This window comes from Tamandua tetradactyla, chromosome 11 (genome assembly GCF_023851605.1).
Source record: "Tamandua tetradactyla isolate mTamTet1 chromosome 11, mTamTet1.pri, whole genome shotgun sequence".
NCBI classification, from domain to species: Eukaryota; Metazoa; Chordata; class Mammalia; order Pilosa; family Myrmecophagidae; genus Tamandua; species Tamandua tetradactyla.
Genome location: NC_135337.1, coordinates 39287391 through 39308437, shown reverse-complemented (window position 1 = coordinate 39308437; position 21047 = coordinate 39287391). Strand labels below are relative to the sequence as shown.

The window sequence follows — 21047 nt, the reverse complement described above, 5'->3', positions numbered from 1 at the left end:
TAAATGTCTGATTGGAGAACTCTTAGTTCTATTCACTCATACTGTTCTTCTAAATTCCAGTCATTACTCTGAAATTCTGTCATCATACTATATCAAAGTTGTTATGGCAGAGAAACCACAGAGCTAAACATTTTCAAACCGTCAACAAGTTTGTACTGAGCATCCATTATGTAATTCCCCAAAGCTGACTGCAAAATCCACTTGTCTCCCCAAGACCACAACAGTCAAACTCTTCACTTCCTTTTCCTTTGACCTTTTTAAAAATCAATTTGCAGAAAAGTACAAGCCTATACTATCTATAGTTAAGCCACCCTACCAGGAAAAAAAAAAAAAGCTGTGCTTTAAGAAGTGTATCACCACATAACTGTTTAAGAAAAAAGCACTACTGACATTAATAAAAGGGCTGGATGGGTATATCACTGCCATATAATTAGAATGCTGTAATTTTATCCAAAAAACTAATTTTGATTCTGTAAAAGGTTTATTTCATTACAAGAGAGACACCTAGTGGCTAACTTCTAAAATAGGATTCGAGCTCTAAAATATTAATTTACACTAAGAATGGGCACAACTCTACTATCTTAATATTGTAGGTCTTAACACACAGAGAGTTAAAGAACCCTGGGACAAGAGGAAGGATTTGGGAAGTTAAGAACTCACAGTTCTAAGCTGACAGTGGTTAAAGGAATGGTAAGCAGAAGGACTGGGCTGCTTACAACTGAGGTTTGAGGAAATAAATTGAGAGAAGAAGGTCAAAAACAGGTCCATACCTGGGAAATGGAGGTTATACCAGATCACCAATGAGTATGAAGAGTTGAGAATATGGAGTTGAGCTAAAGATATTATTATTGGGGAGGTCCCTCAGTCCAATTCATTCTTCCAAATGACAAATCAAGGTGTATTCCCCCATCTCACTGTCAAACCCTCAGACCCAAATAGCCAGGAAAATAAAATGAGAGACTTCTAGAACCAGATAAAACACGTTATGCAAGCAAACCATTCTGCAGGCTTGATTCCCATGGATTCTCGTTAAGAGACACTAAAACACAACTGAAAGAAAGTGGAAATCATGCATAAAAACATATTACTTTTTAAAAACATTTAATTTTATATGATAGTATCATAATACTTTTCAAAGATTAAATTTACAACCCAAACTATATAATGATCCTGCCAACATCTATCAATGTCTTTAAAACTATTTTTTTTAATTTATTTTTAAAATAGGTAACATGGGCACATAGCTTAAAGTTTTAAAAGCATAAAAGGGTATAAAATTCCCATACATGTCCCTCTCCACCCAACTTCCCTTCTCCAGGTAACCACTGCTGCCATTTTATTGTGTATTCTGCTGGAGACAACACATGTAATATAAACATATATGTATGTAAAATATATTTCTTCAAACATGGTGGCATATAATGCACATGGTTCTGCAAACAACCTTTATTCATTTAATATTTCTCACAATCATTCCATATACAATGATTCTATATTAGTACATTCAGAGCTGCCACATTCTTTTGTCACCATAAAGGCACACCATAATTAACTGAAGTAGTCTACCACCGACGGACACTTAAATTTTTACTAATCTTTGGTATTATAAGCAATATTACACTGAATATTCTTGTCGGTATTTCATTTTCTACATTTATGGGTAGATTTCTAGAAGTAGAATGGCTGGGTGAACGAGCAACTATCATGCCTTCCTGATCCACCTCTTTTCCACTACTGACCTTACCACTAGACTTAGTACCTCTGTAAGACCATCACTTACTTAAAACAATTAGGACAACACAGCAGAAAAGATAACTTGAAAACCTTCCCAGTACTACACATTTAGAAATCCTAGACAAATAGAACAGACATACCAAGCCCATTAGCAAGTAAGAGCAATTTCCAGGAGGCAGGAACTAGAAACCACTGTAGTTAGCTGAAGCGTTACTTGCTCTGGAGGCATTTACCAATCTTATCAGCCAAAAGGCTTGTGTTTTAATAGCCAATGAATGACGAGGCCAAATTTTCAGCCCACATAAACTGGTGATTTCAAACTGGAATCATTGTATAAAGTCAGTGAAAGGGTGAATCCTGCATACTTGCATACTGGCAAAGGGAGACAAGGAAACTTCTTGACTTCAGCTTGAGCTCCAGGTGACAGGAAGGGGGAAAATGTTTCCATTGAGAATGCCTAACTATAGGTCCCTCAAATGGGTTTGGGATTCAAATTTTTATCACTAGCATAGTCTGAGGAACTTCAAACTGAGAAATTAAAGAGCCTCTGTTTAGTGCCATGGAATACCTGCATAAGCAAATGCATACTATCTTCCATAAAAAGCCCAGATGAACTTGAGTTCACATCCACATTAGAAAAAAAAACAAAAACAAAAACAAAACACCCAAAAAACCACAAGGAAACAAGCCACCATAATCAAGAGTTAGGAGACAGCAGCATCAGACCCTAAAGATTTCAGACGCTGGAATTATGTGAAAACTACGGTTAAATTTTACATAGAAAATAAATTATTGAAAAAATAAGAGCTAAAAACATAAGGAAGGAATAAAATTCTATCTAAAAGACTAGAGAGATTCAGAAAAGAAAGAAACATAACTTCTGGAAATGAAAAACATAACTGGAAAAAAATACCATACCTTAGTGGTTAGGTTAAAGGTAATATGAGACACAGCTGAAGAGAGAAATCAGTGTGCTAGATGATACAGTTGAATTAATTACCCAGAATGCAGCAAAAACAAAGAACTGGAAAACATGGGGAAAAAATGAACAGATTAAAAGAATGCATTAGAATTTTCTACAATCGTCATCTTCAGAAAGCATAACAAATTCCAAGATAGATAAAAAGAAATCAAACCAAGGAACACACCAAAGTCAAACTGCAAAACTTCAAAGGCAACAGTAAAGTTCTTAAAAACAAGTGGAAGAGAAAAAAACAACAATTTTCCACAACAGTAGAAAAGAAGTGAGAAGATGATGGACTAATAATTTCACAAAGTATTAAAATAAATGTCAGTTTGCAGCTAAGCTATCATTAAAAAGTAAGGGTGAGCTATATAATTCCATTATTTATGAAATTCAAAAACAGGCAAAACTACATTAATATCCAGTGGAAAAAAATTTAGAACTGTGCTAACCTCTGGGGAGTAGAGGAGCTGCCCAGGAAAAATCTCTTGGGTGATGAGTAGTGTTCTATATATTCATAGAGACTGGGTTATACAGGTATATGCATTTGCAAAATTCAGTAAATGCACACTTAAGATTTGTGCATTTTGTTGCACACAAATTTACATGAAAACAAACAAACAAAATGCTGCAAACAACTACTGAAGTTTAGTGAGTGATATGCCTGCCAAAATTTCAGAGGCAAACAGAGTAATGTCTGCATTTATTTTGAAATGAGCAAAATGATATGGATTAATGGATGGATAGATGCATAGATCGATGATAAATCAAAGATAATAAAATGTTAATGGTAGAATTAGTTAGTGGGTATATGGGTATTTACTGCAAAATTCAACTTTGTTTTATGTTTGAAATATTTTATAATACTGGGGAAAAAGTTTAAATAAGCAAAACTGATCTACACATCATTTAGAAGTTAGGAGGTGGTAGGCATACCCATAAAAGGCCATACCAGGCAGGTTTCTGAGTTGCTGCTAATGTTCTTTTTCTTGAGTTGGTTACACTAATTATTTGTGTACTTTTTTGTATGTGTTACATTTTAACTAGAAAATGAGAAAAATTAAAAAGGTAAAAATTTTTCATATTGAGAAAGCATATTCTTATATTCGTAATAAGATCCTATTATAGGTTGAACTGTGTCCCCCCAAAAGATATGTTCAATATCTAGTCCCATGAATGTGTTATTTCTAAATAGGACACTGAGGATGGGATTAGTTGAAATGAAACCAAACTGGATTAGAATGGGCCCTAATCAAACATGACTAGTGTTCTCAATAAGAGGGAAATTTGGACAAAGATATAGGGCAGAGAGATACCCTGTAAAAACAGAGGCAGAGACTGGTGATGAAGCTAAAGTCAAGGAATGCGAATAATTGTTGATGTATCACCAGGAATTAGGAAGAAAAAATGAATGTCTAGCCCTGCTGACACATTGATTCCAGACTTCTAATGCCTAGAACTGTGAAGCAATTAAGTTTTTATTGCTGTAAACCACTAGATTATGGTACTTTATTACAGCAGCCCTAGAAAACTAATATAGGCCTTCACTAAAAAACTATGAAAGAAGGAAATCCTAAAAGGAAAGTCTGGGTTAAAAAAAAGGTGAGCAAAAATAGTGGTACATATGTGAATAGATTGCAATTATAACCATTTTTATGATGAGGAGAATGAAGTGCACATATAGAGATTAAGGTCACGCAGCTAGTAAATACCAAAGCTGGGATTTGAAACCATTGTATTTGGTTCCAGAGAATAACCAAAGTTGATTAGAAGAAACAGAGACCAAAAGAGACATTTCTCCTATGGTTACACATAAAGATTATTGTATAGTGTAATACTATCCTTAGCGGCCTTAAAGTAGGCTTGGTAACAAGATTCAAAGAGTTACGTGTTAAAATGTCCTCAATAAAACTAAAGCAAAAAATGCTTATTTGGTACAAAATTTATATTTTGACTATTGCAGTTCCTAATATAACTTACGTGGACAGCTTAATTGAATACCATAAGTACATGGAACCTTAAGTATGGCTTAAGATTTTGTAGGTTTGTTCAGAATGATGCCCCAATAAATCCCAGAGTGATTTGAATAGTGAGTAAAAAAGAGTGTTTGTAAAGTCCCTTGGGGGAATGGTGAGAAAGGGGGAATATTCAACTTCCCCAAGTGGAGAATTCTTGATATTCTCACAAGCAGTGGGGACAATCAAAGCAATAGGCTGAATCCCCAATCTTGGGGTTTGTTCATATGAAACTTAACCCCACAAAGGATAAGTCAAGCCTACCTAAAATTAGGCCTAAGAATCACCCCCAAGAGAACCTTTTTTGTTGCTCAGATGTGGCCTCTCTCTCCAAGCCAACACAACAAACAAACTCACCACCCTTCCCATCTACGTGGGACATGACTTCCAGAGGTGTGGACCTTCCTGGCAATGTGGCACAGAAACCCTAGAATGAACAGGGACTCAGCATCAAGGGATTGAGAAAACCTTTTTGACCAATGAGGGGAAGAGCAAAATGAGACAAAATAAAGTGTCAATGGCTGAGAGATTCCAAACAGAGTTGAGAGGTTATCCTGGAGGTTACTCTTATATATTAAATAGATATCATCTTGTTAGTCAAGCTGTAATGGAGGCTGGAGGGAACTGCCTGAAAATGTAGAGCTGTGTTCCAGTAGCCATATTTCTTAAAGTTGATTGTATAATGATATAGTTTTCACAATGTGACTGTGTGATTGTGAAAACCTTGTATCTGATGCTCCTTTTATCTACCTCATGGACAGATGAGTAAAAAATACGGATAAAAATAAATAAAAGGGGGAACAAATGTTAAAATAAATCTAGTAGATTGAAATTCTAGTGATCAATGAAAGGGAGGGGTAAGGGATATGGTATGTATGAATTTTTTTTGTTGTCTTTTTCTTAATTGATGCAAATGTCCTAAGAAATGACCATGATGATGAATATGCAACTATGCGATGATATTGTGAATTACTGATTATATATGTAGAACAGAATGGGTCATATGTTAAGAATGTTTCTGTTTATTGTTTTTTTTAAAAAAAATTAAAAAATTAATAAGAAAAAAATGTCCTCAATCCAGGTCAATGGCTTTGGTCTAAATTATTCTATTTATATACGGGACAAAACAAAATGGTTTGGGCATGCAGCTTTTATTAACATAGACTTACCTAAAACTATATACCAAATATTGTGTTTATGGGCATTTTCCTGACAAGAGGATTCTTATTTTTGAGTTGATCCACAGAATGACTGATCTAAAATGAGCAATCTTTCAAAGCTTCACAAACTTCTATACCCTAGTACTTTTTTTTCACTGAACATATGGATGCTACACAATGACAATATTTCTGTATCTAATTCTAGTTTAACGACTACATGAAATTCAACCGTATGAAGGTCCCATAATTTATTTAAATGTTTCATACTGATGGGTACTTTAGGTTGTTTCAATTTTTACACTATTAAAAACAATGCTGTAATAGATACACTTGTACCTCTGTGAACTTGTACAAATACATGTGTAAGCTAAATTCCTTAAGTGGCAAGTATAACATTTTCAGAAATTTTACCAAACTGACTTCTAAAATGACTACTACGATTTATACTGCCAAGAACAGTTGAACAGATGAGTAAAAAAATTAGGACATAAACAAATAAATAATGTGGGGGCGATAAAAGGTAAAAAACAGGGTAAAAAAAAAAACACAGGCTAGATTGTAATATTAGTGGTCAATGAGAGGGAGAGGCAAAGGGTATGGAATGTATGGGTTCTTTCTTTTCTATTTCTTTTTCTGGAGTGATTTAAATGTTTAAAAATGATCATGGTGATTAATACACAACTATGTGATGATATTGTAAGCCACTGATTATATACTTTGGATGCACTGTATATGCATGAAGATATTGCAATAAAAACATTAAAAAAGAACGCTGAAAAGGAAAATGGCTTAACTCATATCTTCATATTATTTATTATTAATATATGCTTATTAGCTATACACACATATATATATTTTGAATATACATACTGTGTATGTATACCTACATATACTGAGACCACCTATTCTTACTCTTTGTCTCTTTTCCTAATTAATTGTTAGTTTTTTTCTTTTTCTTATTACTGCATAAGCACTATTTGTTAAATATTAATTAAATTAATTAAATATATTAAATATATTTTTTTAGTCTTCTGATTTTACTGTGGTCTTTTTTGCCATAAAAAATTTTAAATTTTATATAACTGTATCTTTTTTCTTTATGACTTCTGGATGGGATATTTCTTCTCTTCAAGATAAAGTAACTACCCTAATTTTAAATTTCATTTTGAAATTTTGATCCACTTGGAAGTTATCTTCATAAAATTCAACTTTCTCCCCAAAATGGTTGTACAAACCCCACTTATTAAATAATTATTTTTGTTAATTTGAACTGTTACCTTGATAATTTATAAAACTATCAGACATATTTGCCTATTTTCTATCATCTAAACTATACAAACTGTAGATTTCTCTTTGCTTGTACCATAAAACCATTAATTGCCCCAGAATTTCATAAATTTTTTTTTCTTTTTTTGGCATGGGCAGGGTCCTGGAATTGAGTCCAGGTCTCTGGCATCAGAATTTCATTAATTTTTTTTTTTGAATTAAAAAAAATTAATATAACATTTAGAAGTCATTCCATTCTACATATACAATCAGTAATTCTTAATATGATCACATAGATGCATATTCATCATTTCTTAGTACATTTGCAATGATTCAGAAAAAGAAATAGAAAGACAACAGAAAAAGAAAAAAAACAATAGAAAAAACAAAAATAAAAAAATAAATAAATAAATAAAATAATAATAAAAAAACTATACCTCAGATGTAGCTTCATTCAGCGTTTTAACATAATTACATTACAATTAGGTATTATTGTGCTGTCCATTTCTGAGTTTTTGTATCTAGTCCTGTTGCACAGTTTGTATCCCTTCAGCTCCAATTACCCATTATCTTATCCTGTTTCTATCTCCTGATGGTCTCTGTTACCAATGACATATTCCAAGATTATTCTCTAATGTCGGTTCACATCAGTGGGACCATACAGTATTTGTCTTTTAGTTTTTGGCTAGTCTCACTCAGCATAATGTTCTCTAGGTCCAATCATGTTATTACATGCTTCATAAGTTTATTCTGTCTTAAAGCTGCATACTATTCCATCGTATGTATATACCACAGTTTGTTTAGCCACTCGTCTGTTGATGGACATTTTGGCTGTTTCCATCTCTTTGCAACTGTAAATAATGCTGCTATAAACATTGGTGTGCAAATGTCCGTTTGTGTCTTTGCCCTTAAGTCCTTTGAGTAGATACCTAGCAATGGTATTGCTGGGTCATATGGCAATTCTATATTCAGCTTTTTGAGGAACCGCCAAACTGCCTTCCACAGTGGTTGCACCATTTGACATTCCCACCAACAGTGGATAAGTGTGCCTCTTTCTCCGCATCCTCTCCAGCACTTGTCATTTTTTGTTTTGTTGATACTGGCCATTCTGGTGGGTGTGAGATGATATCTCATTGTGGTTTTGATTTGCATTTCTCTAATGGCCAGGGACATTGAGTATCTCTTCATGTGCCTTTTGGCCATTTGTATTTCCTCTTCTGAGAGGTGTCTGTTCAAGTCTTTTTCCCATTTTGTACTTGGGTTGACTGTCTTTTTGTTGCTGAGTTGAACAATCTCTTTATAAATTCTGGATACTAGACCTTAATCTGATATGTCATTTCCAAATATTGTCTCCCATTGTGTAGGCTGTCTTTCTACTTTCTTGATGAAGTTCTTTGATGCACAAAAGTGTTTAATTTTGAGGAGCTCCCACTTATTTATTTCCGTCTTCAGTGCTCTTGCTTTAGGTTTAAGGTCCATAAAATCGCCTTCAATTGTAAGTTTCATAAGGTATCTCCCTACATTTTCCTCTAACTGTTTTATGGTCTTAGACCTAATGTTTAGATCTTTGATCCATTTTGAGTTAACTTTTGTATAGGGTGTGAGATAGGGGTCCTCTTTCATTCTTTTGCATATGGATATCCACTTCTCTAGGCACCATTTATTGAAGAGATTGTTCTGTCCTAGGTGACTTGGCTTGATTGCCTTATCACAGATCAAATGTCCATAGATGAGAGGGTCTATATCTGAGCACTCTATTCGATTCCATTGGTCGATATATCTATCTTTATGCCAGTACCATGCTGTTTTGACCACTGCGGCTTCATAATATGCCTTAAAGTCCGGCAGCTTGAGACCTCCAGCTTCGTTTTTTTTCCTCAAGATACTTTTAGCAATTCGGGGCACCCTGCCCTTCCAGATAAATTTGCTTATTGGTTTTTCTATTTCTGAAAAATAAGTTGTTGGGATTTTGATTGGTATTGCATTGAATCTGTAAATCAATTTAGGTAGGATTGACATCTTAACTATATTTAGTCTTCCAATCCATGAACATGGTATGCCCTTCCATCTATTTAGGTCTTCTGTGATTTCTTTTAACAGTTTTTTGTAGTTTTCTTTGTATAGGTCTTTTGTCTCTTCAGTTAAATTTATTCCTAAGTATTTTATTTTTTAGTTGCAATTGTAAATGGAATTTGTTTCTTGATTTTCCCTTCAGCTTGTTCATTGCTAGTGTATAGAAACACTACAGATTTTTGAATGTTGATCTTGTAACCTACTACTTTGCTGTACACATTTATTAGCTCTAGTAGTTTTTCTGTGGATTTTTCAGGGTTTTCGACGTATAGTATCATATCGTCTGCAAACAGTGATAGTTTTACTTCTTCCTTTCCAATTTTGATGCCTTGTATTTCTTTTTCTTGTCTAATTGCTCTGGCTAGAACCTCCAACACAATGTTGAATAATAGTGGTGATAGTGGACATCCTTGTCTTATTCCTGATCTTAGGGGGAAAGTTTTCAACTTTTCCCATTGAGGATGATATTAGCTGTGGGTTTTTCATATATTCCCTCTATCATTTTAAGGAAGTTCCCTTGTATTCCTATCTTTTGAAGTGTTTTCAACAGGAAAGGATGTTGAATCTTGTCAAATGCCTTCTCTGCATCAATTGAGATGATCATGTGATTTTTCTGCTTTGATTTGTTGATATGGTGTATTACATTAATTGATTTTCTTATGTTGAACCATCCTTGCATACCTGGGATGAATCCTACTTGGTCATGATGTATAATTCTTTTAATGTGTTGCTGGATTCGATTTCCAAGAATTTTGTTGAGGATTTTTGCATCTATATTCATTAGAGAGATAGGTCTGTAGTTTTCATTTTTTGTAAAATCTTTCCCTGGTTTTGGTATGAGGGTGATGTTGGCTTCATAGAACGAATTAGGTAGTTTTCCCTCCACTTCGATTTTTTTGAAGAGTTTGAGCAGAGTTGGTACTAATTCTTTCTGGAATGTTTGATAGAATTCACATGTGAAGCCGTCTGGTCCTGGACTTTTCTTTTTGGGAAGCTTTTGAATGAATGATTCAATTTCTTTACTTGTGATTGGTTTGTTGAGGTCATCTATTTCTTCTTGAGTCAAAGTTGGTTGTTCATGCCTTTCTAGGAACTCGTCCATTTCATCTACATTGTTGTATTTATTAGCGTAAAGTTGTTCATAGTATCCTGTTATTACCTCCTTTATTTTTGTGAGGTCAGTGGTTATGTCTCCTCTTCCATTTCTGATCTTATTTATTTGCGTCCTCTCTTTTCTTCTTTTTGTCAATCTTGCTAAGGGCCCATCAATCTTAGTGATTTTCTCATAGAACCAACTTCTGGTCTTCTTGATTTTCTCTATTGTTTTCATGTTCTCAGTTTCATTTATTTCTGCTCTAATCTTTGCTATTTCTTTCCTTTTGCTTGCTTTGGGGTTAGTTTGCTGTTCTTTCTCTAGTTCTTCCAAGTGGACAGTTAATTCCCGAATTTTTGCCCTTTCTTCTTTTTGATATAGGAATTTAGGGCTATAAATTTCCCTCTTAGCACTGCCTTTGCTGCATCCCATAAGTTTTGATATGTTGTGTTTTCATTTTCATTCGCCTCGAGATATTTACTAATTTCTCTTGTAATTTCTTCCTTGACCCACTGGTTGTTTAAGAGTGTGTTGTTGAGCCTCCACGTATTTGTTAATTTTCTGGCGCTCTGCCTATTACTGATTTCCAACTTCATTCCTTTATGATCCGAGAAAGTGTTGTGTATGATTTCAATCTTTTTAAATTTGTTGAGACTTGCTTTGTGACCCAGCATATGGTCTATCTTTGAGAATGATCCATGGGCACTTGAGAAAAAGGTGTATCCTGCTGTTGTGGGGTGTAATGTCCTATAAATGTCTGTTAAATCTAGCTCATTTATTGTAATATTCAAATTCTCTGTTTCTTTATTGATCCTCTGTCTAGATGTTCTGTCCATTGATAAGAGTGGTGAATTGAAGTCTCCAACTATTATGGTAGATGTGTCTATTTCCCTTTTCAGTATTTGCAGTGTATTCCTCACGTATTTTGGGGCATTCTGATTCGGTGCGTAAATATTTATGATGGTTATGTCTTCTTGTTTAATTGCTCCTTTTATTAGTAGATAGTATTCTTCTTTGTCTCTTTTAACTGTTTTACATTTGAAATCTAATTTGTTGGATATTAGGATAGCTACTCCTGCTCTTTTCTGGTTGTTATTTGCATGAAATATCTTTTCCCAACCTTTCACTTTCAACCTATGTTTATCTTTGGGTCTAAGATGTGTTTCCTGTAGACAGCATATAGAAGGATCCTGTTTTTTAATCCATTCTGCCAGTCTATGTCTTTTGATTGGGGAATTCAGTCCATTAACATTTAGTGTTATTACTGTTTGGGTAATACTTTCCTCTATCATTTTGCCTTTTTTATTATATATATCATATCTAATTTTCCATCTTTCTACGCTCTTCTGCACACCTCTCTCTTCTGTCTTTTTATATCTGATTCTAGTGCTCCCTTTAGTATTTCTTGCAGAGCTGGTCTCTTGGTCAAAAATTCTCTCAGTGACTTTTTGTCTGAGAATGTTTTAATTTCTCCCTCATTTTTGAAGCACAATTTTGCTGGATATAGAATTCTTGGTTGGCAGTTTTTCTCTATTAGTAATTTAAATATATCATCCCATTGTCTTCTTGCCTCCATGGTTTCTGCTGAGAAATCTACACATAGTCTTATTGGGTTTCCCTTGTATGTGATGGACTGTTTTTCTCTCGCTGCTTTCAAGATCTTCTCTTTCTCTTTGACCCCTGACATTCTAACTAGTAAGTGTCTTGGAGAACGCCTATTTGGATGTATTCCCTTTTGGGTGCGCTGTACTTCTTGGATCTGTAATTTTAGGTCTTTCATAAGAGTTGGGAAATTTTCAGTGATAATTTCTTCCATCAGTTTTTCTCCTCCTTTTCCCTTCTCTTCTCCTTCTGGGACACCCACAACACGTATATTTGTGCGCTTCATATTATCATTCAATTCCCTGATCCCCTGTTCAAATTTCTCCATTCTTTTCCCTATAGTTTTTGTTTCTTTTTGGATTTCAGATGTTCCATCCTCCAGTTCACTAATTCTAACCTCTGTCTCTTGAAATCTACTATTGTAGGTTTCCATTGTTTTTTCTTCTCTTCTACTGTATCTTTCATTCCCATAAGTTCTGTGATTTGTTTTTTCAGACTTTCCATTTCTTCTTTTTTTTCATCCCTTGCCTTCTTCATGTCCTCCCTCAATTCATTGATTTGGTTTTTGAAGAGGTTTTCCATTTCTGTTCGCATATTCAGAATTAGTTGTCTCAGCTCCTGTATCTCATTTGAACTATTGGTTTGTTCCTTTGACTGGGCCATATCTTCAATTTTCCTGGTGTGATTTGTTATTTTTTGCTGGCATCTGGACATTTAATCAGATTTTCCTGAGTGTGAGACCTAGCAGATTGAAAGACTTTCCTGTGAAGTCTCTGGGCTCCAGCAAAAGATGTTGTGGCTTCTTTAACTTTGGAAGGCTCTCCCTGCTGTGTGCGTGGTGGAGACAGAGGAAAGGTTGTAGGCTGGTTTTCATGGCTTCAAATTGCGAAGTCCTGGGATCTGAATTCTTTGAGAGAGGGATTCTACCTGAGATGCGTTTCACCCCTCCCGTGGGGAAGGTACAGGTGGTAGAGAGCCCTGAAAGCAGCCTGTTTCTGCGTTTGGGACAGTTGCAACCTGTGTAATCCCAGCGCTGAGCCCAGAGGCACCAAGCTTCCGTAGAAACAGCCGCAGAAGGCTCTGTTTCTCCCCCTTTCCTCTTTCTCAGTTAGCCCAATAGGCCACTTCCGCCTTGATCAGTTTCGCCTGAGCTGGGGGCATATTTTCAGTAGTCAGAATTTGTTTATTAATGCCACTACTGGTGTTTGGTTGGACTCAGTCCCTGCCACTGTTGGAGACTCTTTCCTTTCCCTCCGGGTAGCCGCCTGTGGGGGAGGGGCACTGGCCGCTGCCGTTTGGGGATCTCACTGATCCGAGACCCGCTGCTGGACCGGGAAGCCGCCCGCGGGGGAGGGGCGCCGGTCGCCGGCCGCCACGCCTTGGATAGCCCGCTGATCCAAGACTTGTAGCTGGTCCGGGAAGCTGCCCACGAAGAGGGGCTCTGGCCGCTGTGGCTTAGGAAACTTGCCTCTCCAAGAGTCTCAGCCGGCCCAGGAAGGAGGGAGGGAGGGGCTCCGGCCGGCAGCCGCCGCGGCCCGGGGAAGTGCGCGCTGCTCGAGGATCTCACCGCAGCAGAGTCTCGCAGTTGGTCTAGCCAGTCCAGACTGGGGTGCGCTGTGTGTCCGGTCTCTCCGTGGCTCCTGGAGCTGTTCTGTACTGTTTCTGGTTATTTAGTAGTTGTCTTGGAGGAGGAACTAAGATGCGCGCACCTTACTAAGCCGCCATCTTGGCCCCCCTTCGAATTTCATAAATTTTAACATATTATGAATCCAGTCTCATTACTTCTCTTTAACGTGTTTCCCTGGTGCTTCTCTCACGTTTATTCTTCAAAACTGTACAGTCATTTTGTCAAGATCCCCTGACTTTTTCTCAATAAAATACAGAGAAGATCTAAATAAACCACAAAATCTCATTGGTTATATTGATTAGGGTCATATTAGATTTAAAGATTTTAAGAAATTAAAGAAATATAGTAAATGTTAATTTTTCAATAGTGAGTATTGTACGAATAAGGTACTTTTCCCATTTATTCAAATATTTAAGTCACTCAGTAAAGTCTAAGTTTTTATCATATAGATTTTTCATCTTTCTTAAGAGTTTTTAAATTGCAGTTGGTGAAAATCAACATGAACTTATATGATCTAAGAAGAGATGAAGTAAAGAAGTAACTTCTGAAAGAGCCACTATTTTAAAGTAGTAGTTTGGGACCTGCTCCAAAATAAGTAGGGAAGCCTTATATTGGGCACATTCCCTGATCAAACGTCATTTTTACCAGAGAACATCAATTGTGACTTGGCTCAACTTATTAAGTATCCCTTTAACTTTTGTTTACTAAAGATATCCATTACTGACTTCTTGAAACTTCATCAGTTCTCTAAAATTTGGCACTTTAAAATATATTTTTGAGGGCGGGCCGCGGTGGCTCAGCGGGCAAAGTGCTTGCCTGCTATGCCGGAGGACCTCGGTTCGATTCCCGGCCCCAGCCCATGTAACAAAAACGGAGAAACAGAATACAATAAAAACAAGAAAATGTTTAAAAATGTTTCCCTTTCTTCCTTCCTTCCTTCCTTCTATCCTTCCTTCCTTCTCTCTGTCTTTCCTTTAAAAAAAAAAAAAAAAAAAAAAAAAAATATATATATATATTTTTGACTTTCAGATGGGTAAACATAACACTCTGCTTTGATTACTCAATGAAAATTACAGCTCATATTCTTAGAAAAATTTACATATCACATAAGTTGCATTGCTTTAGGAGATTTATAGTCATACTGGTTAAAAACTCCTGCCATACATAAATGAAATTACAAAGAAAGATAGACGATAAAGATTGAGACGGTATAATCTAGGAATGCCTAGAGTGTATAATGATAGTGGCCAAATGTACAAATTTAAAAAATGTTTTTGCATGAGGAAGAACAAAGGAATGTCATTACTGCAGGATGCTGAAAATAGATGGTAATTCATATTTAAAAATTTCAACTTATGTGTGAGACTAAAGCAAAAAATGTTTATTTGGTACAAAATTTATATTCTGACTAGTGCATTTCCTAATACAACTATGTAGATAGTTGGCTGAACAACATAAGTACACGGAACCTTGGGTAAGACATGAGATTTTGTTGGTTTGTCCAGAGTGATGCCCCGATGAATCCCAGAGTAATTTCATCAGTGAGTGGAAAAGTATTTGCAAAAGTTCCCTTCAGGGAATGGTGAGAACAGGAGAAAATTCAAACTCCTCAAGTTGAATCCTTGATATTCTCACAAGCAGTGTGGACAACCAAACCTACAGGCTGAGCTCCCAGTCTTGGGGTGTGTTCATATGGAAGTTAACCCCACAAAGGATAGGTCAATCCTATTTAAAATTAGGCCTAAGAGTCACCCCCAAGAGAACCTCTTTTGTTGCTCAGATGTGGCGTCTCTCTCCAGCCAACACAACAAGCAAACTCACCACCCTCCCCCGCCTATGTGGGACATGACTCCCAGGGGTGTGGATCTTCCTGGCAAAGTGGGACAGAAATCCTAGAATGAGCTGAGACTTAGCATCAAGGGATTGAGAAAAACTCTAGAATGAGCTAAGACACAGCATCAAGGAATTGAGAAAACCTTCTCGACCAAAAGGGGGAAGAGTGAAATGAGACAAAGCGTCAATGGCTAAAAGATTCCAAACAGAATCAAGAGGTTATCCTGGAGGTTATTCTTATGCATTAAGTAGATATCATCTTGTTATTCAAGATGTAATGGAGAGGCTGGAGGGAACTGCCTGAAAATGTAGAGCTGTGTTCCAGTAGCCATGTTTCTTGATGATGATTGTATAATGATATAGCTTTCCCAGTGTGACTGTGATTGTGAAAACCTTGTGTCTGATGCTCCTTTTATTTACCTTGCCAACAGACAAGTAGAACACATGGAATAAAAATAAATAATAGGGGGAGCAAATGTTAAAATAAATTTAGTTTGAAATGCTAGTGATCAATGAAAGGGAGGGGTAAGGGGTATGATATGTATAACATTTCTTTTTCTGTTTTCATTTTATTTCTTTTTCTGAATAGATGTAAATGTTCCAAGAAATGATCATGATGATGACTATGCAACTATGTGATGATTTTGTGAATTACTGATTATATATGTACAATAGAATGATCATATATTAAGAATGTTTGTTTTTTCTCGTAATTTAAAAAAAAATTTTTAAAATTAATAAAAAAAATATATATATATATATATATAAAACTCCTGCCATAAAGGATGACTGTGTTAGAATGAATTGAGGTTTCTAAGGCACTCTATTGCTTCTGCTGCTACAGTCATCTGCTGATAGTCCTACAGACATGATCCAGGGAAAATGGAGCATAAATCACTTTATATGGGAAATTAACCTTTTTTTTAAATCTAACCTTTTTAAACTCTTACTTTTGAGGTAATTTCAGACTTTACAGACAAGTTGTAAGGAAAAAAAAAGTACAAAGAATTCTTCACCCAGAACCTCAAAAGTTACCACTGGGACATTTAAATTTGAGTTTATGAGTAAGTTGCAGCTCAAACTTATCAATTTAGTTACTAGGGGATAATAATAATGTTAGTATAGGACCAAATCTCTTAATAATTCCCAAATCCTCGTATCTCTGAAACTGAAAGTCTTTTCCTAAATCCTTTGGCAGCAAAATCTGATTGAGCTTATTTATAGTCAACCAATGTAAACACCCATAGGTTTCACAGTAATGTCTGATTATGCAATATTTCTCCATGCCTACCAGGGTGAATGTTACATAGTCAATGTACCATATTCCCAAAGATTTCAGCTATGGGAATACAAAGCTTTAATAGTCATTGCATATCATTTGCCTCTTAATAACCTACCAAAAGTTAGATCTTTGTCACTGAATTTGTACAAAGTAGCAGAGACAATATTCAAATCCTGGTTTATCTGAGTCAAAGCCTTAACCAAATCCTTAACTACTTTTGAAGGTTGAGTGCAAACAAAAAAGTGCTGAAAGCCAGTGCAGAGGGAACAGAATATTCTGAAAAGATTTAGTATCCCCTTCTTTGTAGAGTGAAGAGTTTCACTTAGTCCTTCCAGTAGATACCACATAATCATCTAAAATTCCCAGTCATTTTTACTTGAATGGCTGATAAAAAACAGGTATCCTAAACAAAGTACTTCTGAAGTTCTTTTGCATTTTTTTCATTAAAGTAAAATACAGGATCTTATCATATAAATATTTTTTGTAACGTATGCACAACCCTTCAGCAATCAAAATTTTCTGCAATCCTAATTCTGTCATACAGTGTATTAATTATCTGGCCCAGGAAAGGATATTAAGTATAAATTCAAAAGTAGGCCATCTGTATTCACCTAATAAGTGTCCCTCAAATGGAGGTGATTTTGTCTTCTAGAGGACATCTGGCAATGTCCAAACATTTTTTGCTGTCACAACCTGTGTGTGTGCTACCAACATCTACTGGGTAAAGGGCAGAGATGCTGTAAAAAGTCCTAAAATGTATAGGACAGCCCCTCAAAACAAAAATTACCAACTCAAAATGTCAATAGGGCCGAGGGTTAGATCCTCTAATCTAAATCACTGATGAAACATTGATTAACAAGGAACAGAATACTAGGACACGCTAAAGAAACTTTATAAGCTATCAATTAACTGCAGTATTCTTTAAGAAGGTTGTTCAACTAGCTGAGAACTCCCATCTTGATGTATTATTATTCAGCTAATGTCTGGATGCAGACATTTATGTTGTCAGTAGCAAAACCATTCTTCATTTGAAAATAAGAATGTGCAATTTAAGAATGAAAATTAAACAATCCAGTTACGGAGACCGAATTTTTTTTTTCCCCACAAAACCAACTTTCAAAGGGGTCCTATAAACGAAAACCACCACAAATGCCTGGATTTGTCAGGTCTTATACTTGAATATTAAGATATTACTCCAAAACACATGGGCAACTGTTTTGTATCTCAGTAGCAATTAAATAGAAGCAAACTGAAGCAAGATACCACTTACAATCAAAATAGCAACAACTTGTTAAAAATGAGACTACTCAATGCTAATGAAGGGATGTTTATGTGTTATTTCACATGCTGCAAGTGACAGTGAAAACTGGCATAACCCTTATTTATTATTATTCCCTTTTGACAGATGATAAAACTGAAGTACAAGAAATTAGATGACTTGGCTGAAGATCACATAACTAGGAAAGGGCTGATCAGAAATCTGAATCCAGGGAACATGGTTCCAGTTTGTACTGCTAACCATTTCATTTTACTATCTCTCTCTCTCTCTCTATATATATATATATGTATATATATTTCTTTTTTTTTCACATGGGCAGGCACCAGGAAACAAACCCGGGTCCTCTGGCATGGCAGGTGAGCATTCTTGCCTGCTGAGCCACTGTGGCCCTGCCTATATTTACACAGAAATTTTTACATAGGATGTTCATAACTATTTAAAATGCATCAAAAAGGACTGGAAGACAAAATTAAAGGATAAACAGAGGCTGGATGAAAATATTTGCACTGTATGTAACAGACAAAGATTTTAAAAACAGCAAGAAATATAAACAGGCATGTCTTATAAGAAAGAAAAATATTCATACTTTTTGGTGAGGGTACTATATGGTACTTTCTTTTTGGAGGACAATTTGGAGTTATTCTCAAAACTTTAAATGCATATATTCTCTGACCAAGAAATTCTACTTCTAGGAACTGATCCTACAAAAAGCTATAATAAGTACATAAAATAATTTGTTTAAGGATGTTTACTACAGCATTATTTGTAGTAATTAAAAACTAGAAACAAGCTAAGTGTTCGTGAATTAGGGAATTATTAAGTAAATTAGGATATAATCATATCATGGAATATATCATTTAAAAATAATTAGGTAGGTCTGCATTAGCAACAGGTCCATAATATAACATAAAATGGAAAAAACTAACTGCAGGAAAAAAAGTATGGATTTATTCAGAGGGAAAATGATTAATAATGGTTAATTTGGGGGAATGGCATGTTACTTTTCATACTTGCTTGAATTTTTAACATTACATTTTACTTTATTAATTGAAAAACAAAGAATACATGATTAGAAGGAAACATGAAATATTAGTGGTCATCTCTAGACGGTGGAATAATAGGGGAAATTTCTCCTTTATGATGCAGAGGCATTATTTTTACAGGAGCTACTAGATACTGATTTCTCCTAACATGCCACTTACTGACCAGGTGAGTTAATACGTTAATGGCCATAACTCCATGAGGTAGCTATTATCAATTCCATTTTACAGTTGTGAAAGGGGCTAAAAAATGGACTCTAAAGCCTACTGTGCATCATGTCACTAATCTCTTCATGGAGAAACACTAAAACTTAAAGAAACCCAATCCCAGATCATTAAAAATTCATAAGCAAAAGAAGGCAGTCGAATTTACCACTGCTGAGACCTAGGGTAATTCAAATTAGCAGAGAGTATCAATTTGGGTTATAAACCCAGAAAATATACTGAATGTAATATCAGAAAAAACCTCGCCCATATATCTGTGCAAAAATGGACACAAAAATATTATGCTTTAGATTATAACATGTTTAGTTCTAAGAACTAAGTTCTGATGACAATCATCCTGAATTATTTCCTTATAAAACAGGCACAAATTTGTATCTGAGAAGGCACAAACCCGTCAATCTAAAATTTCAAAAAACATTGTATCAATCCCTAACATGTTGGTTTCAAAATGCACAAAGGAATTACTTCATATTTGATAAATGTGAGGCATTACTTTACTTTCAGAGGCCCACCAGGAAAAAAGAAAACACAGTTTTACAAATACCTATGTCTTGAACATATACAATAAATGGACAATACCATCTTCTAATGAATACATCTTTTGAAAAGGTGAAATATTAGAATAATGATAATTTTGATGGTTTTATCCTTCCAACTTATAGAATAGCCAAAGTGGATAAGAACCTTAGAGTTTACCTAGCCCAATCTAATGAGACCTTGCTCAAGTTACTAAGAGATTGAAGAGGGAGGGACTCGCTAGGTTTTCTGGCTCTCGATCCAGAATCTTGGCTTCAGAAAGGTATTATCCAAAAATTGGGGACCCAACACTTTCAGAAAGGAGCAAACTGATCTCCCTTGTGCTATCTGTACTTATAGATTCACCACTAAAGTAAATGTTTTAAAGTTCCTTTCCTTTCCACTGCCTGCTTTTAAATGAAATCTAGGAATCCCAATACAGAAAGGATAATAAAACCAGACTTCCTCTGGTTAAAGCAGTGCAGAGGACCTGCTTTGTCTCACTGCTTTGTTCCTGAAGCCCATGAAAAACTACCATGGTATCTTAAGTCTCAGAGCAACATAGTTTATTTCTAATGTATGAGAATTTTCTAGAACTGCTATTCAAGACATGCTTTTCAAATCCTCAGCATCCCTAGGGAGCTTATTAGAAATACACAATATCAAATTCTGATGTTGGCCTATAAATCACAATCTGCATATTGAACAAGATTCCAGGGTGATTCATAAGCCCATTAAAGTTTGTGAAATGTTTCAAAGGAAATTAAGAAAATATACACATATACAAATCCCATTTTTTTTATTAGATTCACATGACAAATTTACTGTCAAAATGTTTAAAAGGTTCTAAATGCTTACTCTATTTGTGCAGTTATCTTGGAGTAGTAATAACTGACAGACCACACTCTGGGCAGCAATGCTCTAGAGCAAACCAAACCTTAAAGGATGTTCCTGATCAAACCAGAACACATGACATGCCAACAATGAAGTGAGAAACTTACTTCTTATCAAAAAATGTTGAATTCTCTTTCCTCTTGGTGAATCCATTGGGTAGAAGTTTTAAATCAATACCTTGCCTCCGGGCACGATTTTTCATAAAGTACATCTACCAACCAAAACCAAACAGACATAGGTTTAAAATGCCTTAAACTTCAAAGATTCAACGTTCAGTAACATAATAGTTTAAGATATACTGGGTGTTTATCGTGTATTACAAACTGCGCTAAGCAGTAATACCTCATTTAATCCTCACAATACTAAGTACTATTATCACCTCCATTTGGCGATGAGAATTAATGAGATTCTAAAATTATAGTTATTTCTGAGAGATATTCAAAC

The 21047-nt window shown here is 35.4% G+C and overlaps 1 protein-coding gene across 1 annotated transcript in view; it reads right to left on the bottom strand.

The window, feature by feature from the left end:
- The window catches only part of ZNHIT6 (zinc finger HIT-type containing 6), a 69485-nt gene that overhangs the window by 40676 nt on the left and 7762 nt on the right, over positions 1-21047 (bottom strand). The window contains exon 5 of the mRNA XM_077120410.1: positions 20711-20814. Within this exon, the coding sequence (XP_076976525.1) occupies positions 20711-20814 (104 nt within the window). The remainder of the gene's footprint in view (positions 1-20710; positions 20815-21047) is intronic.